Raw genomic sequence first — 24,805 nt, forward strand, 5'->3', positions numbered from 1 at the left:
GCAGGGTCCTCATTTAATTCGAATTCACCCCAATGTCTCAAATTGTATTTTTCAAATCCATCGCTTTGACAAACCAATCATGACCTTACATTGGTGAGATTAACACCCAAATACTTACAAAAGTCTCTCATGGCATAAGATTTTCATATGGGTTTAGGTAGTCGGAAAGAAAAGAAAGATATAAATGTGATAAAAAAATAAAAAAGGTAAAAATAGGTATTTGTTTATAAATTAGGTTTAATTATATATTTTATAACCTAAGTTTCATTATTTCTTGAATTTTGTCATAAATATTTTTTATCGCATTTTACTATTGTAGTTTTTTTTTTTCATTTTGTCCAACCGTTAGTTGGACGTCTATTGTTATTAATTGACTAATGGTGAGAAATGTTGATTGTTTGACAGGGACTCTAATGCTAATGTCTCAATACATTAGGCGTTGACATGGATTATTAACAAGACATTGGTGTACTAACATGCAATCGAGAGTAAATATGCAAATTTATAACTTTAAAGACAAAAAGTTCACAAAAAATATTGAAAATGATAAATAAAAAAATGTTAAAGGTGTCTTAGGTGGATTCTGTCTGCATTCATTAAATTTATTGGGAAAGAAACTGAAAAAAAAAAGTAAGTGGATTGTGGTTTTGCACCAAATGTAGTTTCTAGTTGGTTGCCTACCTCTTGTGAATATGTTTTGTTTGGCAACCCCCAAAACAAAGAAAAGAAACACATAGTAAATTCTAATGTGATTCATGATCACCTGAAATTGCAGGTGCTGCAATGTTAGCCCCTATGATTATTCCATATGAACCACGTACACATGACTAAAAACGAGATGAAGAGAACTTGGGATAAGAGGCTCCCAAGGAGGAGATTTATGCATTCCTTGGCTCATAGATTTCCCAAACTTGTCTCTTTTTTCTATCGGAAAAGCTTCTTGCCAGAAAAGCATGATCAGATCAACAAGCAGTTATCATTTTGAGTAGGAAAGAAGGAGAGTTTGTGATTGGAAAGGATAAAAACTTGTATGCGTGCTGTATTTATTAGCACTGACTTTTGTTTCTGTATTGGCAATAGTGACGTGGATTAATGTCAGCTAGAAATAACTAGTGTTACTAGGTATTCAAGAAACTATAGTTATCCAATATATGCATCTTCTTTATAATTTACTTTATCCAACGCGTTGAAGCTACTTTTATTAATAAAAAAACTAAACCCACAAGGCCTTAGTATTTAGCACTATGATAGAAGACGTGTTAATGTATGCTGGAATATCTTGTATAATCATCATTCCTCTAAATTGTATAGACCATAATGTGTTATAGCTTCATCTCACCTGTATCTGACAGCAAATATTTTGTTATAATTATAAAATGCTAGTCTGTGTTAAAAATGCATTTCCTATTCTGTCTCTCTTGGTGGAACTGTCATCTGAATGTACAAGTAAAGCTGAATTTTGAATATAAATTTGAACGTACTACTAGAACAAGCTAATATTATATATTTTCCGCATGTTTGGATCCACTGTAGTTAACTTTGACGTGGATCATTGGAAGCAACAACTAGTTGTTTTTACATAAATTTTTACGTGATTCCCACCTAAACATGGATTTTAGATGAACAAGCAAACATGCACTATGTAGATTACTGCATTTCAATAGCAGCTTTTGTAGATGTCCATGGAAGTAGAAACAAATTTAAAAGCTGTCATGATCTTTTAACATAATCGATTTCATAATTCATATGTTCAGGGTGAAATTCCCATTGAAGATCCAGCATTTGAAGAATTTTTGGCAGAGAAATATGGAGGAGTCAGTTCGTCAGGGAAACATGCAGCCATTTATAGAGGAAGTTGTCCAGCAGGTATCCAACTGGGGTTTTGACATTGAATAACTTCACGTGCAGAGGAAGTGTCAAACAAGAGGCATACTTTTTTGGTTGAAATCCATGTACAGTCAGGCAGAACGTGAATACTGAATTAGCAGGATTTCTTGGTCATATACACAAATGGTAGGTTTGAATACGATCTTCTTTGTGTATTGCTGTTATTATGTTCTGTGTTTTCTATCATTATTTCTACAATATATTCTATTATTAGTTGCCAGATACTTATGAGATACATAGCATGACCCTTTATGGTGCATTCCTCTATTCATTTCTGACATTCTGCAGGCTAAATTGTAGATTTTGGAAGTTATTAAGAATGTATTAAAATAAATAGCATACTTAATCTATGTCAGTGGTATCTTTTAATATGAAGGATTGTTTATAGAGATTCCACCAACTCGTAGCTCAATCGACACAAGCCCATCTTTAAGTTTGAGTGTGATGATGATGTTAACTAGTTATAGACACACGCAAAAGTAGTAACTCCTCCCCAAAATTCAAATCATGGATATACTTACCCAAGGTTTCAACGATTGCTCTAAATTGATGCGATCTAAATCTTATGTGTTAAATACATATTTCAAATTTATTATGTATATCGAAAAGGCAGAATCATAAATTATGCTTCTTTCTATTGTAACCAGCAGAGTTAAACTTTTTTTTTTTTAATTATTTATTTACTTGTGCGAATCTTACGTTTCCATTTTCAATTATAAATAAAAACAGGGATTGGACGATAGAGTGGTCCCACCATGAATGACGGAATACATATCACGGGTATTGTCCTATTTCTTTTTCTGTGACGAGTGCCATAGGAAGATTTTTTTCCTACTCTTTTTGGAACCCCGCAAGGTCCCATTGAACGACAATAGGAAACTGCATTCGAGGAAAATAAGGAAGATGTTTCACAAGTATCTGTTTCCAACTCCGAATGATACGAAACTGCTAACATATATCAACATCTTAGGCTGGATGTAAATAACACAGACTGCTCCTAATCCTATGCCTGGTTAAGCTTCAAAGGAGAGACCATTCTTAAAATTTTGAATCATAAGAATTTCAGAGGTATAAGTAAAAAGTGCCATCTACATTGTCTTCCTTACCTTCCCCCTTTCTAAGCAAATAATGTCTGACATGAACAGTCTGATCCTATTAGAGTGTTTCTTCCACTGAATAAAAAAGAGAAGTCACGTAGGACCAGATTTTGAAGATACCAAAAAATATACAGATAACAAATTTGAAGTTTGAAAGGCCTTTTTTTGGGGAATATTAAGGTTTGATCAATTCTGCTAGTTAACATATAAAATTTTGACATTGTATAGGACACTATATACCGCCATTTCTATCTGAAACAATTTTTGTTGTTTACAAAACATTTTATTTTGTGCGTCTAAATAACATGGTATATGTACCTGAAGTGGGGGAAACAAAAGGGTTCTGGCGTATTACTTACGCGTATCAAATACCAGCATCATGTCAACCGAAAAATTCTTCTGTCCAAACGGAGGAAGAACTTTTTCTTTATTCAGCTGGATCATGGCTTTTAAAAAGTAAAGGAAAGAGAAATACAATTAAAAAAAAAAAAAAGAATCGGTTAACAAACTTCCTGGATGTAAAGCCCAAAGTAGAAACTAACAGTAACAGGGCACCAAGAGGGGGTAAACTAAATAATAATGAAAGGATGTGGTACTAATGATGATGAAAGTAAAATGCTTTGGTTTTAAGCCTTCGTAACTAGCTAGTTTTGTTACAACATTAACAGAGCTTCTTATTTCAATGAATGTATTTATTTGCATCATTGCATGCATGTTAATTTTCCCACTGTGCAGTGTGCAATCGAGTCTACGAAAAAATACCGGCCGAAGACCCTTAAAATTGAAATTGATATCTATTATCTATGATGATCCGGAGAAAGGATTACAACAGCTTCAAAATGCTATGTGGTATTTCCAACTAATACATCTTTTACTTCAATATTTTTTTATGCAAGGTTATGACTACTTGTTTGCCTAAAACATGAGTGGTTTAGGGTTCAGAGTTGGATCATCTACGCTGAAATACGAACTAACATGATTTTAAGTTAATTTTTCACACTTTTAGTTGTAAGTATTTTTGCATTGAATAAAAAAAATTATACTTGAGTTTTATTAATTTACTTTTAAAATAAATAAAAAAACTCATAGATTACTTCACTTCAAAATAAATTTTACAAATACTTATCCAAAGATTCCAAACAGACAAGATACGTGATGAAACATGTTTATGGTTCCATTTTGGTTAAATGGGACACTTTGCTTTGTGATGACTTATCACTAATGGAAAGCATTTAAAATTAATAAGATATAATGGTTACAAAAAGTTTCTCACATTGGAAGACATACAAAGTCTCCCATGGTAGAAGTCGTCATTATCCAAACACTACTCCATGGTTTGTTTCCCCATATTCCTAGCTACAGTAAAGTTATCCAAGGGGCTACAAAGGTGTCAGGGTTCTCTAATAACTAGTGTGGATATGAAAACTTTATGGTCTCGAAAACTTCCTCAGAAGGTGTCATCAAGTTGAATCATACCTCTGGACGTGCAGCTTGTGAGGGAATCATAAGAGCTTTTGTTATATGATTCCATTATAGCTTAGGTAGCTGCTCAGCTGTTAAAACAGAGTGATGGGGTCTCTTATGTGGATTTATTATAGGGTGATAATTTTAAATTTTAAAAGTATAAATAATTAATGAACTATATTAATTCTCTTATGTTTTTAGTATCTTATATAAAAGAAAATCAATTATGGCATTTTTAATTGGATTTTTATGTTATTATTCAAAATTACCATTCATAACTATGAACAATACACATAAATATAGTAGATAATTAATTATTTTTATGTGAAATTAAGACAAATAAATATAATTAATAAGTAGATTTGGTGTTTGAATTAATTTAAAAAGTAGGAATAATTAATGCACTACTGTTTATAGAAATAAAGATATTCTATTAGATATGGATAATATTTGAATTAAATTTTTTTTAAAAATTACAATATTTTATCAAGTGAAAATTTTATATCTTCTCCCTCACTTCTCTTTTCACCCTAAAGCCCTCTTTTCCAAACACAGGTCAACCTTATATTTTTGTAGAAAGATTTCTTTATCTTTTTATCCTTCTAATATTTTCGCTTGCAAATAAAAACTCCTTTTTCTTTTATTCCCTTTTGAACAAAAGATTAAAAAAAATTCTAGTACATAAATCAACATTTCATTTTAATATCAATTCAATTATGTATTTTTACAATAAAATATGATATATAATTTGTTTATATTTAATATAAAAAGCAGAATTCTAAATGGTTACCGGTGTCATATATAGAAAATGATTCAATTACTACGGTAGCCACCCACAATATCTATTTATGGTTGCTTAAAAACTGAGTAAATCTTCTACTCCTCAAGATAGTATGGCTTGGGCATTTTAGTTTCTAAATTTTTAAAAACCTCCTATTAATCCTTAACTCTGCAATATTCATAATCATTTTATTTCTTTTTCACTTTATTTTTCATTGTCATTTTGCAGAGTCAGGACTAATAAAAGGTTTTTAAAATCCCAGTGACTAAAATGTGTAACTTGCATAATCTCAATCACTATTAAGAGAATGCCTAATGCTTGATAGTTTTGTTCTATTATTATAAATTTAAGTTGAAATTCCGTATCTGACAAACATACAACGTACCTTTTTTTTGTTAAAGACAATGTACTTTATCCTCTACACATTATAAAACAAACTGAAAATTTCAAATTTAGTTGGCCAAAAATGAGGCAGTTAACATGAAAAAGTGTTGTGATAGAGGGAGATTAGGCACAGTTGAGTACTACTATTATGAATTGGGAGCTTCCATCAGAGTACTAATATGAGCTGGAAGTCCCCGCTTCAACCACCGATTAATGAAATATGTATCCCCAACCTCCACCCCAAAAAGAAAAAAAAAAGTTGAAAAATCAGCAATAAATAAAATAGAAGTGCATGCTGGCACAGACCTTTTCTGTTCCAGAGCATCAAGGCAATAAAGTAAGATCCAACAACAGTGTTCAGTGATGCTAATCACATTTACAAGGGTATTATTCGTTTAAGGTTCTTGTTTTTTATTTGATCAGTACCTTGATTATAATTTTCAAAGCAGAACATAGTAGCATCAAAGAAATGAGACAATGATATTAAATTTACATTTATATCACAACTAAAGGAATCATGAAAGAGGAACTTTGACCAGAATGATACTTGTCCTTGATTGGGGAAGCACAGAAAGGATTCGGACAGTTTATTTGTCCTTCTGTAATTTGACCATCATGATTCATTAACCACATTTCTTTCCATCGGGGCAAATAGTGTGAAAGCAAATAAATGAAGATGAAAATTGGTAAATATAGTAAGCAAAGCAATTTTTTCACCCCAAATCAAAAGCCTCCAAGAAACGTTAGGATACACGTAAAAATATGAAAAATAAATAAATGGAACACTCAATTTAAATAAACTCTTTTTGTTTTATTTCTTCAGTGATATATTTTCAATCCTACTTTAATGCTTTTCCATCCTTTTACTTGTATGATCAACTGTCCACACCCTTGTCCACAGCTAACTCTGCATTTAAGCTGCTGCTTTCAACCTTTGGTGGACCTGAATGGCGCCTTGGCCTGGCAGGTGAAGCTGGGAAAGAAAGCCGCTTCTTTGCACTCCCAAAGGAACCTTTCTCTGCTTTTGCATTTTCTGAGGCTAATGGACTTTGTGTCCTGGACTTGGCTTTTGCAGATTGAGTTGGCACCATGTAGCTTGGAACTGCTGGAGAGCTAGCAAGGCTCTCGTCATCTCTCACCGATGAACCGGCAATGGAGTGCCTCCGGAACCGGTCAGAGTGTACACTGACCAAGCTTTTGGAGTCCTCGTCCATAACCCAGCTGCCCCTTGGGCTTGGACTTACCTTCTTTGGTTTCTTAGCAGATGATGAAGCTGGCTTGGAAGGAGTGGACTGAAAGCTAGGGGAGCCAGGATTCTGGCTGGCTGTTGGAGAGTGCTTTTCCGAATTGAGCTGGAAACGAGCAAATGACTTGCTGATTTCTCCACCGGTAATGCTGCGGCTTGAGCTTCTTATGGAGGAGTGGTCATTCAACTCTTTATCCATATGGCTACGGCTCTCCCAAGGTCGGGCTGCCATCCATCGTTCCAACCAGCTCCAACCCCAGCTCGGATTAGTTGGATCCATAAACATTGGATTTACAGATCTAGACGAGTTCTTCCAGTTTTGCTGCCAAATATTTTTTGCCCCCAAATATCAAACACTGAATTTGTTGACAGCATCAAGGAACTTACACTTATGATTGAAAATCATATCATAGGCAGAATGCTATTCATTCAAAATATGTTACATAATATAGCATGCCACTTTATTTCAGTAACAAAATACTTCCATTGACAAAATTGAGGAAGAATTTACGCTGCAACTTACTTAACAAAGCATTAGCATATCATTGGATTATGCAAAAGATCATCGTGGCAGTGAGAAAGGAGAGTGCAGAGGATATGGCTCTGAAGATAGTGACAAGATAGGAAAGGACTCGTGCACTTATCAGGAATCAGGCCTAAGTCTCAGTTGGAAAGTATAACAGATTCAAGAGATAAAGAAACAGTGAAGAGTATATCCATATAGTATAATAAGGATGCTTGATTTCTCATTTTAGTGTTTATAATATGCGATATTTTTGAAAGATTTTTCAGTTCGTATTAAATTTTTCACCCATTTTCTCGCATGTGTAAATTGATGAGAATTTTTTTTTTTAAAAAAACCTGATGAGTGAATGCATAAGCCAGTGCTCTTTCTCTTCTCATAGTAGCCTCATACTTGCTTAGTAACTTGGCTTCGATTTGTTCTTTTGATTGTAGGCTGTCATCCCATTCTTCTCCCATCTATTATGATAATTTGTAGCAAGTTAAAAGCATTCCAAACATAATATGTTAAAAAGTCCAACGAGATTGGAATTTCAAAATAAATTAGGAAATGAAACCCAGACCCGCAAGCTCTCAAGCTCTCTAGCATGTTTCTGTAAGAGCTGCCTCTGCAGAGCCTGATTCTCCTCTAACATTCTGATCCTCCTGGAACGAATCTGAGACTGCAAGCGAGATAATGTCTGCATAGAGCGGAGGGTACTTGTGGCTTGGCGTTTAACAACCGGCCCTTCCATCAATAATTTCAACCTGACCAGCCCCCTTAAAGCCCGCAATGCTCTTCTTGCCTAAATGATTGCAAAAGAAAGTGTAGGTTGAAATTCAAATAGCAATTTCTTTTGTGGCAATTATTGATGGACACTGGCAGCTTAATAACTGTGTGTATCAAGAGTACATTTAACAAAGATATTGCATGGATTCAAATTTAAAGAATTGAACTTTGATCTACTGTTACAGTAAAACTTTAAATAAATTATTAAACAAGACATTGCCGCATTGTTCTTACATTGTTCTTGTAACAGGTTTTTTTTTTCTCTTATAGTAAAATATTAAAAATAATCTTGTTACCAAAAAAAAACCTCATGATCTCATCCCCTGTATTTGCATTTAACCCATTTATTATGAAAACCTACATAATCCCCATTGTATAAAAATTGTTAAGTTGTTAACTGAACTCGAGAATATTTTGAGACCAAATGTCAACCCTGCCTTTGTTGAGCCCTAACTGTAATATTGAGAAAAGGAGAAGAATGCATTCATTTAGTGTGGTTGAATTGAAGGTTCATTTTGGTTCCCAACCACATGAATTAAAGGTGGAGTTGCACTAAACAAATATGTTCCTTATAAGGCTCAATAAGAATATGAATGGCATTTGATTACAAAACAATGAGTTAATGGCCCAACTTTAAAAAGGAAAAAAAATTAGATGCATTTCCTTAGGTACTTTTCGTGGTGTTGTCCAATCAAATTTTAAGTTTCATATCAGTAATTCACGTAATAAAGGTTTGCATCAAAGGTCAACATAGATTAACAAGGCAAAATTCCAATTCTGATTGAAGAATGATACCAAAAGCACTTATGGAACTATATCTAAGTTTTGTCCTTTAACAACTTTTTTCGGCTTTATACTGAATAGCATTTTAGAGTTTGTCGTATCATCTCTAATAAATACAAGGGAGTTTTGTGTAGGATTTTTTATAAAAATAGAATGACTCATTGAATGTTGAGCTAAATGAATTGTGAAAACTTGCCAAAAAAAAATGAATTGTGAAAAAGATAAGAGGGGGGGATAATTAACGAAGTAATTTATATTGCTAAAAATCAAAATTGCAACTCATACCAAGTATCCACGAAAAGCTGTTTGAATTTTGATAGCTGCCACTTCATCCTTTGGTTTACCGGCAAAATGAGCAATTAGGGCAGCTTCAACCCTAACAGGTTCTATTTGAACAGAAGGAACAAGTTCCTCAGCATCCATGGCAGTTGCAACTTCAACAACTTGATCGTGATCATGACTGATTTCATGTTCAATATCAGTTAATTTAATCTCTTCTGGTGGAGGAATAGGAGGTGGTGGTGGTGGTGCTTTATCAGCTTCTGAGTATGAGACTGAAGTCTCAAATTTTTGCTTCCCAAACCATTTCTTCTTAGATTTACTTGATTTCTGCAGAAACAAATGATAAAACTCTTAAAGAAAAAACCCAGAAAATTGGGATAAGTTGAATTAAATTAATCAGGATAAGTTGAATTAAATTTCACCCAAACCTGATCTTTCTTCTCCTTCGAGTCAGGGCTGAGAGCTTTCTTCACACTAGAAAACCAATTTCCCTTCCTCCCCATTTTCTTGGCATTCCTTAGTTTAATCCTTTGCACCAAAAGAACAAAAAGGAAACTTTGAAGATCTGAAACCTCACAGACCAACAAAATTTAATTTTCTAACAGAAATCCAATGGCATCTGGTGATATTATTAAATGTCATAATTAGCACCACAAAACTTGACAGTGAAGAGGGAAGAGTCTCGATAATAATTCTGTAACACGAAGTAGAAAGCCATTCAAATTCCTAATAGTCCTAGTTGTATATCAATTCTGCATTAATTCTATGTAGGTACCCCATAAATGAAAGTAAATCAAGTTTCCAGAAAACAAAAGAGGTTTCTATTTTCTGAACCTCGTTCACCGAATAATATATAATATTGAGCCCAAAAAAAAAGAATGTTAGCGAATTAATTTTCCCCTTTTGCATTTTCACATAGAATAGACACACGAGAATTCAGATTCAAGTAGTTTAATTAGCAGGCTTTTAGCCAAAGTTGAAGTTACCAGGTTTTCAGCAAAGGAAAAAAAAAAAAGATAGAAAAATGTGGGAACTCAAGAGAATAAGAAGGCATTACAGAGAAAAGAGAAAATGGGAAAGTGTGAGATAGAATATAACAAACAGAACAAAGATAAAGTTAAAATCTTGGAGAGTCGGATGGTCCAATGAGGATGTAAAATGAGAGAGGTACCTGGACTGAAACAAAGTGACAGATCTCAAATATGTTCTTCTTACCCAGTCGAGACAACAAAAAGATTGCAACTTGAAGATCAAACCTGCAGCAAACTATGCCTTTCTCTTTCTCTCCTTGTGAAGAGGGAAATCAGATCTTGCCAAATGCTGATAGAGGATAGTTTGAATTATAGGACCAGCTGTTTCTGCTAATATTGAGAGACCTTGCCACTTGGGTTGCTCACGGTGGGCCCGGAGCTGCTTTACCATGTTCAAAGTATCAAATTAACCACTAATGTGTGAAGGATAATGCTGCTGCAAATCAATTTTATGACTTGGGAAATATATAGAAAGAAAATATAAAGGAGAAATATAAGTTGTAAAATCAATGTGGTGTAAAAATTTATTATCAACAGGTTTAAATATTTTTCTGCAATTTAGCTTTTTTTTTGTTTTTGTCTCTAAAAAAATTACTTTAAATCTTATAAAATATATTTGTTTTATTTTTTTTGTCTTTAAAACATTTTAAAAAACTTTTTTTTAGCATTTTTTTAACAATAAACTAAATGTTATCTAAAAGGTTTTAAGAAAAAAATACATTTTATAAAAACAAAAAATTTATTAGAACAAAAATACAAAAATGCTAAATTATTGAAATGAAAAAATATATTTAAACCTTATCAATATATAATATCATCACTAAATCATGTTGGTGATAATGGTTAATGTGATGTTGACAATTTACATTCATGTCTTGTAGCACTTATAAGCTTTTTATTTTTTATTGTTTAGTGAAGCTAGAAAATAAAAAATAAAAATAGACATGATGTAACTTTATTGCACTAAACAAAATTATATTACCGACTCTAATCTTTCATTTGATTTTTTTTTCATAAAATGGAATAATCATATTTGTAAAAAAAAAAAGAAAAAAGACTTATTTTATACCTAATAAGTAACAATATGCAATGGTGGGAAAACGAGAGGGATTTACAACTTTTCTTTATGAATATTTACTATGACCTTAAACATTACATTAGTGTTATGATTACTAATATTTTGTTAAATAACTTGTTTGATTATTTTTAAAGAAATATTTTCTTTTGAGATAATTGTGGAGAGAGATGCTAGTGACATTTTCTGTGAGATTTTTTTTAATTCTCTTTGTAATTGATTAAAATTTATTTAAAATTATTATTTTTTATGTTTTTCTTTTTATTTCATGATTCTCTCCCGATTTATGTTAAATTAGAAACAAAAGTTATAAAAATAATGATTACCAATAAATTATAACCAATAGAGAATTTTTGAGAAAAAATATAAAAAAAAATGTGACCAACATTCCTTTTCCATCCGATTATATATTTTTTTATAAAACTCAAATTCAAGACTCTACTCTAAATATCTACGCTTCACTTTTACTAACACAAGCATGTTGAAATTTCCTATTTAATTTTCTCCTTCTTCTTAGTAAGTTTCTTTATTGTAAAATCATACTCATACTATAATAATAAGTTACCTTAAAAAAATACTATTATGATCAGTTAATTTATTTTGTAATCAATGAATTAGTCATAACATTAGCGCATGTTAATAATGATTCATTAATATTTTTGAAAATCAACTTATGTTTTGGGATATTGGTAAACTGATTAAAACCATTGACATTTCTGAATTTTGCTGTCAACTGACCATTTTCCAAAGCAACAACTAATCTTATTTAATACTCCAACCGGTTCATATTATATATGATGTTTAAATTTTTTACACAGGAATTAAGAAATGCAAATAACTTATTAAATCCATCGTATTCATAGAAAACACTCGATAACATCTTAATACATTCTTTATTTTTTAAATTAATTACTCATTTACTCTTAGTTTATATTACTCTTCCACTAAATATTTATTAAGGGAAATCCTAAAATATTTATTTAATGTAACATTAATTTTGTTACTAGTATTTTAAAATGATTTTTTTGTTGTCTAAAACCCCGTAAAATCTGGAATGAAGAGGAAGTACATTATTAACCAATAATATTGTGAGGATGAACTAACCAATTGTTATGAATTATGACTTTGTTAAAAAGACTATAAGTGATTGGAGAGAAAGTTGCCCGAAAGTGATACAGATCAATAAAGCTATTTACTGCTAGACCTAGTTAATGCAATTTTTTTTCAATAATTAATATTGAATAAATGACATAAGATAAAGTATACAGAGTATGTTAATGTTTTGTTGAGATGTGGAAAGAAAATGGCAACATGAGTAGTTAGTTCATTTAGTATTTATTGAATTTTTTTTAAAAAAAATGTTATGATACTGATTAACAAATAATTACTGTATCTTCTAATTTCCAACATACTCAATTTTCTTGATACTTCTTAACAACTTTCGAGAGGTTGCAGTGCAGTGTACAACACATGTGAAAAATAGGTAAGGGTCTCAATCCTCCCATAGAGTTGTTAAATTAGTAAAGGAAAAGAAATGTGTTCACCCATTTTCATTAAAAGGAGTTATAAGGACAAAAAAGATAAAAACCTTATTTAAACCATTAAATTAAAACTTGTATTATTATAACAAAATTTGTATTCTCTTTATAACATAAATTTTATTTCAAACTAAAATAATAAAACTTAAAAAATGCTTTAGGAAAAGATTTTTCTTGGTACATACTTCAAGAAGAAAATTGATAGAAAGATCGTTAAAAAAAATTAAATAATAAAGATTCAGGTTTTAAAATTTATTATTTAAATAAAAAAATAAAATATCAAATTGAATCTATCACATTTTTTTTTGTTCATATGTCTAATTAAAATTTAAGTGCTTCACTTATCTCGATCAACTTACACTTTTTTTAATCGTTTCATTAAAAGGATTTCTTGCATTTTCATGGTTTCCCTCACTTTTCTTGCAGTTATATTAGAAGAGTTTATATATATTTTTTTATACTAGGTGTAGACTTCTTGAACAAACTCCTATATCTACATGTCTAAACAATTCCGTAAATTGTGTACCGAAAATGTCTGAACCACATCCTTTTTCCTACAGTACTTGTTGTCAAAATAAAATTGCATCAAGTCTTGAACATATTAATGCATAAACCAGTTTTATTTGATTGAAGTAGTATTAAATTAAATGAAGTTGGTAATCGAGCCTAGCAAAGTCAATTTCCTTCTTAGATATGGTAGCAAGAAGGTTTTCAACAATAAACATAGTGCCTAAGTTGCAATTTCTACCATTACGACAACTTAATAAAATACGTCATCAAATTATAGTAGGAGCGTGATAGGGTTCATCGCCGTTTAATTTTATAGGTATCTCCTATTTATGCATTCATTTTTTTGGTGAATGTTTTAGGCATAATAAATATAAGTTACTAATTTGTTTTAATTATAGTATTGGGACACAAGGTGCAGACTAATTCAACTAGCAAGAGCAATCCATTTTTGTTTTTCGTTTTCCATAAATACAAAAACCCGTTTTATATTTGAAAAGTGATCTTAAAATCATATATTTTTTTCAAATATTATAAAAAATACCCATATCAATTTTTTTATAAAAATTAAATATTAGTTTTTTTCTAATTTTTATTCAAAAATTTTAAAAAGTAGAAAAGTAATTTGGTTTTCGTCAAAAGTATAATTGTCAAAATTGATTAGTTAGGCCGATAACTAAACAGTAGATCGCTTCATTAATTAAAAATCAGTTTTGCAAGAATGGATGATAAATCGTTTAGACTTTAGACTAATTCAAAACTAAACAAAACGGTTAGTCGGACAAAGACTTTTTTTATTTTTAATAAGAAATAAAACATTATAATAATTAGAACAATTTTAGTTCAGTATTATTTAATTTCTGATTGTAATTGCTAATAAATATTATTTCGTGGTTGAACTTAATTTGTCAAAATAGATAAACCTATCCACATGTGTTGATAGTTAAATGGGTTTACTCAGTCTAACTCATTTTTTAAGAAAGTCATGAAAAATAAAAAAAATAAAAAAAATCTTTTTCTCTTTCTCTATTTTTTTATTTATAAATTTGTAAGCATAGGTCTTTAAATAACACTTTTCTTAATTAAAATGACATTTTATCTTTTTTTGTTGGATATTTCTTTGTCGAGAATCATGGATTAATTTCCAAAATATTAAAATTTATTTAAGTGTTTAATCTCCTAACAACTATTTTAGCTGATGATAAATTTCAAATTAATAGAATTCAATCAATTTTGGTTGTAAATAACATATACTATAATAATTTAACCTAATATTATTTTCATGATTCAATCGAGCTTTAATAATAATAATAATAATATAAATTCCTTCAAAAAATCTAGTGATACTTATGGATTGTCTCCTTTCAAGTCCTAATAATGATTTTTTCATACAGGATTTGAATCATTGATCACATGATTAAGGAGCTAAAGTTTCATTCACTTTGATTATTGTTGGTTATCATAATAATATTAATAATATGCAATAAGTAAAAAAATATTGCCTATAATTTTTAAAAAAAAAAATACCAATGTACAATATTTTTCGGGTATCAATAATAAATTTTACGCTCCTCAGGCTAAACATGTGAATCGCATTAAAGGTCGATATGTAGTCACGTGAACGACCACTAAAAAGTAGAAAGCTTTGCTCGAATTTCAATTCTCTTTCATTTTATTTATTTTTTTATTTAGTTCTGTTTTTAAACACAATCTAGCTGATTAATCCTTCACCAACTAAGCATCATAATATATCCACCAGAAAAGGAAAAAAAACAAAAAAACTAAGCATAGTCATATTTATAATTTATAGGCGACTACTTTCGACTTTTATCTATATTCCTTTTTTGTTAATCCCTTAAATTTTTCAAATAATATTTAGAGATAGTTTTTATATATGAACAACAACAATAAAAACAAAAACGTGTCACCCATGCACCAACTAGTGTTTTTAAAAGAATGAATAATATTCGATGCATTTATTAATAAATAGATGACAATAGTTGTATATGGAAATTCGAACAGATATGAGTATTTCTCAATATATCAGAACATTTGAAAGTTTTCCACGCATACATTGATAATCGGGATGATGGATGCCCGTTAACCATACCCCACAGCAACGACCATTGTGATATTTTTGGATAGACCATATTTTAAATTGGACCGAATACGAGAAAATATAAAATTCTCCTAAACAGAATCATGTGCGATTATTAAAAACTTTCAAATGATCTAACACCAATCGTATATTGATTTTGCTTTTCTTTTTATGAAGTAAGTTATTACCAGATAAGTTTACTTTGAGTTGAGCTATTCAAAGTTCTGTTCAGCTCAAGTTATTTACGCTTCTAGAAAAAATTATAGAAACAAAAACTCAAATTCATCCCGTAATCTATACAAGATCATCACAGGAGCTTGAGTTTGACTTTGATCTTCAAAGAGTTGCATGTTCCTGAGATTGGCTTTTCCAGGCTTATTAATTTTGTTGGGACAATTTTCATATGCTACTTTATAGTATGAAGCTTTATGTCCATAGTAGTACCTAGATATTGTTTAAAAAATTGTTTTTATGTACTTGGGGATTCGGCCCATTTGTTTCACCGAAGAAAAAGGCACATTTTTTTTTTATTCTATTTGAAGATTGTTAGTCTTATTAAAAAAAAAAACAAACTAACTACACACTTTCACCCAAAACAGGAATGAAGCGATAGCTTTGTCCTCTCCTGGGCTTAATCATATATTCTGACTTCTATTCGGGTCCAAAAGAGGAGGCCCAAACCCAACCCTTATCCAGTTGTTTCATGAATAAATCATTAGCATTTACACAATTAATACAACAATTTGTTTCTCCAAATTAAAAAAAAAAAATGCCATACACTCGGGAAGCTTTTTCGAAAAAGTTCATTTATGCTTTAAATGTTTTTGCTTCTTAGCAGAAGACCCTCTCACTTACATAAGCTAACAAAAATTTGAAAACAGGAAGAATCAATAAAACTATAAACATAGGATAAATTTGCAAAAGAGAAAAAAAAATGAATAAATTCTATATAGTAGTAGGAAAGTAGTTTTTGTACTGCCAGAATCTAGAAATTAGTGATTTGTGATGGTTCGGGCACGAAAATTGAAACGCCATAGCAAGATTTTGGAGCAATCTTCTGGTGGAATTCCCTTTAATTTAGCCTCATCTTCTAGAACTACTTGCTTCACGAACTTGATTGAATTCTAGTAGAAGAACCACAAAAGAAAGGCACAATAATAAGGACAAAAATTAAAAGCAACAAAACTCCTTGTTAGAGATTAATTATTTATAGATGATAGTGATGCATCTATCTTGTCAGTTTGTATATCAAATGGACTACGTTTTCTAATTGAGATAATGTTGAAACTTGAAAGTGGATTCTATCTTGGAGTATAAGGAAGCATCATGCATTATCAATGGTATTATGCCGGAGTAGAAAACACTACATAGTTAGTATTGTGATTAGTTCAACTAGTCAATCAAGGTGTCATTATATTACCTAATATCTTACTCTTTTTTTTCTTTTGATTTTTTCTTTCTGAAGTAGTTGGAGGTTGGCCTAACGTTAAGTAGCATAAGCAAAGTCTTTATATCGAAGAGACCTAATCTAATTTTATATGTACACAACCATTACGGTAAGGAATCTAGTGGGAGCTAGTTTTTTATGGGTGAAAATGATTAAGAGAATGCTAACACATTATTAGTATACTGATACTAAATAACTAGAAATAAGCATATTTATTATGCTAAAAATATAAAATGTATTTTAAAACTTAAAGTAATTAAAAGGTAATATTAAGCATTTTTTGTTACACTATTTACTTAATCCTTATATTTGTCTCAATTTTAAATTTTAGGAGAATAGATCCTCTCGATTTTTTTTCTCTCCGTTTCTCAAATTTTAGTGCCTACACGTACAAATAAGTTTTGTGCCTAATGTTAACATTAGAGAAACCTTTTTAATAGTATAAAACTTCTCCAAAAACTTTCTAGCAGTAAACATATGGTTAGGAGAAAATTGTGTAGACACTAATTAAAACTTAACTAAAACTTAAAATAAGACAATTACTTAGGCAAGGCAAGTAACTAATATTTCTTAAACAGTATTGGTCCACACTCATAACGTATAAAATTATAATGTATACCTGAGAAGTGTCTTGAACAGAGGAAGTGCGACCCCATCTCTCAGGGTCCCAAAGGATGGAGCTATTAAAAGCAAAACTTGAAATATGAATTGGGGGAGTGATTGTATCAGTTTCATTGTTCATATTCCTAAGATGCCAACCAATGACTTGTGATGAATCACATACAGGTCCTTCGATTTTCACTTTCTTCCTGTGTGCAGCTAACAATGCGGTTGGCCATGTTCCAAAGACCCTAAATGAATCCATAATTAAGAAGGGGACATGTTAGTTACAAAAAACCACCTTGGAGGGGTGAAAATATAATGCATGATTGTTATTACCACCCATGTTTGGTATACCAAAAGATGAAATCCACTAGCCCTCAAAATTGTTTATGTTAAAAACTACCACCCAGTACATAGGAGTAGAAAATGTAGAATAAGCACTAGTGAGTAGTGACTAGACACTAGCACATTTTTTTTCTCCCCCCTAAAAATTGGCCCCAGAGAAATAATGCAAATAATAGTTTACTAAAATTAGTATAGCAAACAGAAGGGGGGGAAATCATACTCAATATCTCTAAGCTGATGGAAGAATTGGAGATCATAAACATTGGAAAGGCCAGCAAAGTGTACAATGCCGTTGAGCCTGTGGTGCTCAATGTGCTTAAGTGCAAGATTCCTCTGGTGATTCAGTTCAGCTTCTAATTCCGTGAAATTTTCCTTGAAAACCACATGCCTATACATGATGCCAGTTTTCCTTAATATCTCTGGCAGTTCTGTGGAATTGGTTTTAGCTTCCACAACAATCCACAGCAATGGTTGAGGAACCAGCTTTATAGTATTTGCCAACCTTCTCAAAAACACTGCTTGGTGGGGTAGTTTTGTGCTTGTTGGTGTTACAATGATTATGAGTCTTCTAGGCTTCAACTGGGGCTGTTTTTTTGCATGCAACTTTGTTGTTTTTTTCTTTTCATTTTCAAGGATTCTAGGCTTCACGGGCATGGTATCTGGCATTGGAGCTATCCAAATTCTATTGACATTTGTTGTGAGGTTTGACATTTCACTAGGTTGTGGTGCAAATTCTGTCCTATTTGAGACAGCAACTTTGGTGGAAAAGAGAGAAGATTTACCTGTTGGAGCTAAGCCTGTGAAAACCCCCATCAAAAAACATAGGGAAAAATGGAGCATGGCCTTCTTCCATAGAAGAACTTTCTTCTTTGATCTTTCTAGTGAACCCATCTTCTTTGAACCACCTGAAGCACAATCTTCAGGGTGGAATTGAATGACAAGTTGGGGGGCACAGAATGAAGAGGAGGGTTGTGGAATTAATGTAATATAAACTTAGATGCTTTAAGGGTACCGCATTTGTGTTAAGGAAAATGTTGCAACTATTGAGCTTATGATTGGTACTGCCAAACTGATTGCTTAGCTTTTTCGTTTGGAGGCATTTCATAGGAGGGTGGCTTGATTGTCCCTTGAAGTAAAAGTAATATAATAAAAATAAGCATAAAAAAGCTAGTGTGAGACCATGAGTTGTTATCTACACCAAATAGCAGGTGGGATGGCACACATCCATCTATAAAGAATGTGTTGTACCAGGCCATTTAACTAGTACTAGTAATCATGCTCGTGGTGTTAGGAGTTTAATTTTTAATTTGAGGTTGACTAGTCCAATATAAGGAATCTGAAGAAAAAATAAATAAATTAACAAAGACTTTGGGATCTCTTGTCAGAATAATTATGATTTTGGACAAAAATTATGGATTATAAAAATAATTATTATGAGCATAATGAATCTTTTGGCAGTTAGTTATAAAATTATTGTAATGTGGTGGGTGATAAGTAACCTTTACAGTGGGTGGGTTTTGGATCGTTCAAACTTGTGGGCATTGTTAGCCAATGCCCAGAATATTTTCTTGGGGTATTGCTATTGAATTACCACCTTTGCTATTTACACTACTCACGTGGGTGTCTTTTAGACATATTGCGAAATTGTCCCTTGGACAGAACATGGCTAGGTAAAAAAATAAAGCATAATGAAAATATGACTTTGTTGTATAAATGTGTAATAGGATCGTGTTTTCATTGTAACTTTTTTGCACTCCCATATAGGTAACAAAATTATATTTCTGTTGTTGAGTGGGGTGAAAAAATAATAATAATAAAAATATGATTTCATTTTCTCTCTCATATACCTTTTATAAAAAAATAACTTTCGTTTTATTTTTCTCTTGATGTATTCAATCTTTGATTTTTTTTAATCTGTCTTTACTCCTCTTTCTATTATCTTGTTTCTCCCACTTACTTAGTCACGCAATATTAATTAATTGCCTATATCTAATACATACATAAATAAAATAATAAATCAAATATGTATTATTAATCTGTACAACATAAACTTTAGATAATAATAATAATAAAAAGTTTCTGTAATATTAAATTTCAAATTTAAAATAAAACTAAATTGCAGAAGCAAAATTTAATATGCATAATCATTTATAACAGCTTATAACAATAGGTCAAGTTGTGATGATCACACTAAAAATCACTTCACAGTTATTGATGACCTCTGTTTTGAAACCTATATCCATTCATTAAAATAATCATATATAATTAAGAATCAGAAGAAAAAAAAAAATATTTTCATGTATTTTAGAATCAGAAAGTTATCCAATAATTCTCATAGACGTAGGAGGCGCACAAATGCATAGGCAAACATACAGTTCTGATGACTAAGATTTGAAAAAATACTCTAATATCACAAACATACAAATCAGGAGAAAGAAGGAAAATAAAAGGTAATGATAGGAATTTTTTTAAAACTTATAAAACTAAATATAATTTTTAAAAATTTATAAAATGAAAAGTAAGAAGTAGATATATCCTTAATTTTATTTTTTTAACAAAATATTCACTCCAATATGACAAAAATTATGATAAAAAAGAATGAGAGAAAAATGGTAATGATAAAAAAAACAATTTTTTTAAAAAAATATAAAATTCAAACTAATTTTTAAAAATAAAAAAAAATATGTACTTAATTTTTTTTTTAAAAAAGAAGGACAAAGTTAGAAAGAATAAGAGAAAAGAAGGAAATCCCATAAAAAAAAAAAGAGAAGAAAGGGAGAAAAAACTTGCAGATTGAAGGAAATAGAGAAAAAAAAAATACTGCATACCTGGTTTCATACACGTATTATGAATGTTGATGTTTTTTTATTTATTTTACTGGATGAATGTTGATGTTTAGTCCCTACAAAAAATGCAAAAGCTAACGATCATAACATAAAATAAAGGAAAAGGAGTATAGCCAAAAATAAGATTAAAAAAAAAGTGTATGCACGATATGGCATTTATGTTTGTAAAGATTTTGAGATAGGTTATTTCATATATAATTACAGATTATCCGAAACTATTTTTTTATAGTAACAATCCAAATCTAAATTTCCGACTTTAAATACTAAAATTTAAGAAAATTCTGATTTCTTTAAAAAAGAAATCAGAAAACTATTTTTTTTAAAAAAAATACTTATTTCTTTAAAAAATAATAAATTTTTGAAAACTAAAAGCATGAGTTAATCTTACCAAGAGAAAAAAAAAACTTTAGTTGGATATGATGATGATCTATGAACATGCAATAATTTTTATTTTTTGACTGGATCACAAAATTTGAAAGTAGAACAAAAAATTAAATTTTTTTAAATTTTTTGAACTCTTGTCACGACTACTTGAAAACCTATGTAAGTTGTTGTACTGTATGCATATATTTTCTTAAAAATGTTATGCTGACAATAATCAAGTTAAACTCACTCCATTGATAATCTATCCACATAATAAATGTACTATTTTCTTCTCTACAATTAACTTAACTCTAAAATTATTAAAGAAAAATCTATAAGATAATTAAATTAACTCTAAAATAATTAAAAATATAAAATTGTAATTATGTATTGAAGGACTAATTTAAAATTCGAATTATTTATAACAAATTGGATAATTCTTATTATTAATGGTTATAGATTATGTATTAAAAAGGCACGTGAGGAGGGTTACTTAGTTTAAAAATCACGTGAGCCCAATTTGTCCACGATCCGCAAGCCCAAACATCAGTCATCTCCATCACAGGAACCCTATATCTGAAACTACCTCGACTCCGCTCTGCCACGGCTGAGAAAATAGCGACGCAGAAACACGCTCGTCTACACGATCCTGCGATCCAACGCGGCGTGTCCAGTGATTCCGCTCTCCGTCGAGTCTGCTCATGGTGAAGAATCACGAGGCCATCCGCCGGTGAAGAATCACGAGGCCATCCGCCGGTGAAGAATCGCGCGATTCGTCTGGAAATCGCGATTCAAACACGATTCATCCCCGATGCAGAGATTCAACCACGATTCAGGAACAAAAACCAGACAAGCTCCGATTCATATTGGTAGCTGCTGGAATCGTATACAATCGTGCGATGCGTATGGTGAATCGTACGATACTAACTACCATGGAGGGTACTACTTCATAATCATGCAGTTTCTTAATTTGCATTTTGTACCTTGCTTTACAGAAGTACTACCAATGGGTTCATCCAATTATTGATTTTTTGTTTCATTAATCAGAAACACTCATTTGTGACCACTTTACTGTCCTGACACCATATTACCCAACATGGTTCTCAACTATAACGAGTTTTACTTCACTTGCCTTTTAAATATCCCTTGTAAATGATCATTCAAAGCCAAATTCGATGTATATATAATTTTGTAAGACCTATTGTGCCAACTAGAATTGTCTCCTGTCTTAGTAGAGAGTTATCAACCAACAGTTACATCAACTTGATGTGCAAGCAACAGCATTACAGAGAAGCACTTGATACATTCAATTTCCATCTAAAGAATTCAAGTATCCAGCTAGAACCAAGCACCTATGTGAATTTAATTTTGGCCTGCACCAACGTTAGATCTCTTAAATACGGCAAAAGAATCCATGATCACATTTTAAAGTCAAACTGTCAACCAGACCTTGTTCTCCAAAATCATATTCTTAATATGTATGGAAAATGTGGTTCTTTGAAAGATGCTAGAAAAGCTTTTGACACAATGCAGCTGCGAAGTGTGGTCTCTTGGACTATAATGATCTCTGGATACTCGCAGAATGGTCAAGAGAATGATGCCATCATCATGTATATTCAAATGCTGCGATCAGGTTATTTCCCGGACCAGTTAACCTTTGGAAGCATAATTAAGGCTTGCTGCATTGCGGGGGATATAGATTTAGGTGGGCAGCTGCATGGTCATGTCATTAAATCAGGGTATGATCATCACTTGATTGCACAAAATGCTCTTATATCAATGTATACAAAGTTTGGACAAATTGCACATGCCTCAGATGTGTTTACTATGATTTCTACAAAGGATTTAATATCCTGGGCTTCCATGATTACGGGGTTTACCCAACTTGGTTATGAGATAGAAGCTTTATATCTTTTCAGAGATATGTTCAGGCAAGGTGTTTATCAACCAAATGAGTTTATATTCGGCAGTGTATTCAGTGCTTGCAGAAGCCTTCTCAAACCAGAATTTGGAAGGCAAATACAAGGAATGTGTGCTAAATTTGGTTTAGGGAGAAACGTTTTTGCTGGCTGCTCCCTCTGTGACATGTATGCAAAATTTGGATTCTTACCTTCAGCAAAAAGGGCATTTTATCAGATTGAAAGCCCTGATTTAGTGTCATGGAATGCAATTATTGCAGCACTTGCTAACAGTGATGTTAATGAAGCCATATATTTTTTCTGTCAGATGATTCATATGGGATTGATGCCAGATGACATTACTTTTCTTAACTTACTCTGTGCTTGTGGGAGCCCCATGACACTCAACCAAGGCATGCAAATACATTCTTACATTATCAAAATGGGTCTGGATAAGGTAGCAGCCGTATGCAACTCTCTGCTGACCATGTACACAAAGTGTTCAAATCTACATGATGCATTCAATGTTTTCAAAGATATAAGTGAAAATGGCAATTTAGTTTCTTGGAATGCAATTCTATCAGCATGCTCGCAGCACAAACAACCAGGAGAGGCTTTCAGATTATTTAAGCTAATGCTTTTTTCTGAAAATAAGCCTGACAATATCACCATAACTACCATATTAGGAACTTGTGCAGAATTGGTATCTCTAGAAGTTGGCAATCAAGTCCATTGCTTTAGTGTTAAAAGTGGGCTTGTGGTTGATGTTTCTGTCAGCAATAGATTGATTGACATGTATGCAAAGTGTGGATTACTTAAACATGCTCGATATGTTTTTGATTCAACCCAGAACCCAGATATTGTCTCATGGAGTAGTTTAATTGTTGGTTATGCTCAGTTTGGACTTGGACAAGAAGCTCTTAATCTCTTTAGAATGATGAGGAATCTTGGTGTCCAGCCTAATGAGGTCACATATCTGGGGGTTCTCAGTGCATGCAGTCACATTGGATTGGTAGAGGAAGGCTGGCACTTGTATAACACCATGGAAATAGAACTAGGGATTCCACCAACAAGAGAGCACGTTTCTTGCATGGTTGATTTGCTTGCTCGTGCTGGATGCTTGTATGAAGCAGAGAATTTTATTAAGAAAACAGGTTTTGACCCAGACATTACTATGTGGAAAACTCTACTTGCTTCTTGTAAAACTCATGGTAATGTTGACATTGCAGAGCGGGCTGCAGAGAATATACTAAAACTTGATCCTTCCAATTCTGCTGCTCTGGTGCTACTTTCTAATATACATGCTTCTGCTGGCAATTGGAAAGAAGTTGCCCGATTAAGGAACTTGATGAAACAAATGGGTGTACAGAAGGTTCCTGGTCAAAGTTGGATAGAAGTTAAGGATCAGATCCATGTGTTCTTCTCAGAAGATAGTTCCCATCCACAGAGGGGCAACATCTACACAATGCTTGAAGATTTGTGGTTACAGATGCTGGATGATGGTTATGATCCTTGTCAGAGGTTAGACATTAGCATTTGGTAGGCAGTCACCAATGGTTATGACCCTTTCAGAATCTATATTGATTATGAACTACCTTGAGTCTAGATAGTTTTGATGCAGAACTACAAGAATTTTTTGTTTTGACTGATCCCAAAGGTTAATGACACTGTTAATTTTAAAATGTAAAATGTTATTATTATTCCCGTTTTATGTAATGGTAATTGGCGGGGTTTTTTATGTGTGATTTATTAATAATCATTTCTTTAATTCTGAGCTTTAAAATTTGACTCATAACTGATTGTTTTAGTTTTAATTTTCGCTGAGGATAACAAATGTGG

At 31.7% G+C, this 24,805-nt stretch overlaps 3 protein-coding genes across 6 annotated transcripts; 1 reads left to right on the forward strand and 2 right to left on the reverse strand.

The window, feature by feature from the left end:
* Nucleotides 1–6,232: 6,232 nt before the first annotated feature.
* LOC114400289 (protein IQ-DOMAIN 1-like) lies at nt 6,233–10,672 on the reverse strand. Of its 3 annotated transcripts, none has more exons than XM_028362662.1 (6): nt 10,387–10,672; nt 9,644–9,743; nt 9,219–9,542; nt 7,945–8,166; nt 7,721–7,840; nt 6,233–7,181 (listed from the first exon to the last, which is right to left on the reverse strand). In XM_028362662.1, exons 2-6 carry the CDS (start codon nt 9,716–9,718, stop codon nt 6,489–6,491), a joined length of 1,434 nt encoding a protein of 477 aa, XP_028218463.1. In that variant the 5' UTR covers nt 9,719–9,743; nt 10,387–10,672; the 3' UTR covers nt 6,233–6,488. The 3 variants fall into 3 exon arrangements, with proteins under 3 accessions (XP_028218463.1, XP_028218464.1, XP_028218465.1); XM_028362663.1 differs by having other exon boundaries at nt 9,644–9,780; nt 10,387–10,567; XM_028362664.1 differs by having other exon boundaries at nt 9,644–9,909; nt 10,387–10,567.
* Nucleotides 10,673–16,198: 5,526 nt separating this feature from the next.
* LOC114398944 (probable beta-1,4-xylosyltransferase IRX9) lies at nt 16,199–18,949 on the reverse strand. Its single transcript, XM_028361034.1, has 3 exons — nt 18,080–18,949; nt 17,531–17,762; nt 16,199–16,588 (listed from the first exon to the last, which is right to left on the reverse strand). Exons 1-3 carry the CDS (start codon nt 18,748–18,750, stop codon nt 16,457–16,459), a joined length of 1,035 nt encoding a protein of 344 aa, XP_028216835.1. The 5' UTR covers nt 18,751–18,949; the 3' UTR covers nt 16,199–16,456.
* Nucleotides 18,950–21,596: 2,647 nt separating this feature from the next.
* Nucleotides 21,597–24,734, forward strand: LOC114398136 (pentatricopeptide repeat-containing protein At3g53360, mitochondrial-like). Of its 2 annotated transcripts, XM_028360293.1 has the most exons (2): nt 21,597–24,120; nt 24,196–24,734. In XM_028360293.1, exons 1-2 carry the CDS (start codon nt 22,221–22,223, stop codon nt 24,507–24,509), a joined length of 2,214 nt encoding a protein of 737 aa, XP_028216094.1. In that variant the 5' UTR covers nt 21,597–22,220; the 3' UTR covers nt 24,510–24,734. The 2 variants fall into 2 exon arrangements, with proteins under 2 accessions (XP_028216094.1, XP_028216093.1); XM_028360292.1 differs by having other exon boundaries at nt 21,597–24,734.
* The last annotated feature ends 71 nt before the right edge of the window (nt 24,735–24,805 follow it).

Source organism: Glycine soja, chromosome 19, assembly GCF_004193775.1.
Source record: "Glycine soja cultivar W05 chromosome 19, ASM419377v2, whole genome shotgun sequence".
Classification (NCBI taxonomy): Eukaryota; Viridiplantae; Streptophyta; class Magnoliopsida; order Fabales; family Fabaceae; genus Glycine; species Glycine soja.

Coding starts and splice junctions, on each gene's coding strand:
- LOC114400289 (XM_028362662.1), bottom strand. CDS start 9,718: ATGGGGAGGAAGGGAAATTGGTTTTCTAGTGTGAAGAAAGCTCTCAGC. Junction 9,543..9,643: donor CGAAGGAGAAGAAAGATCAG/GTTTGGGTGAAA, acceptor TTGTTTCTGCAG/AAATCAAGTAAATCTAAGAA. Junction 7,182..7,720: donor CTTATGCATTCACTCATCAG/GTTTTTTTAAAA, acceptor AATATTTGGCAG/CAAAACTGGAAGAACTCGTC.
- LOC114398944 (XM_028361034.1), bottom strand. CDS start 18,750: ATGGGTTCACTAGAAAGATCAAAGAAGAAAGTTCTTCTATGGAAGAAG. Junction 17,763..18,079: donor CATCAGCTTAGAGATATTGA/GTATGATTTCCC, acceptor GGATTCATTTAG/GGTCTTTGGAACATGGCCAA. Junction 16,589..17,530: donor CTGTTCAAGACACTTCTCAG/GTATACATTATA, acceptor TTCTTCTACTAG/AATTCAATCAAGTTCGTGAA.
- LOC114398136 (XM_028360292.1), top strand. CDS start 22,221: ATGATCATTCAAAGCCAAATTCGATGTATATATAATTTTGTAAGACCT.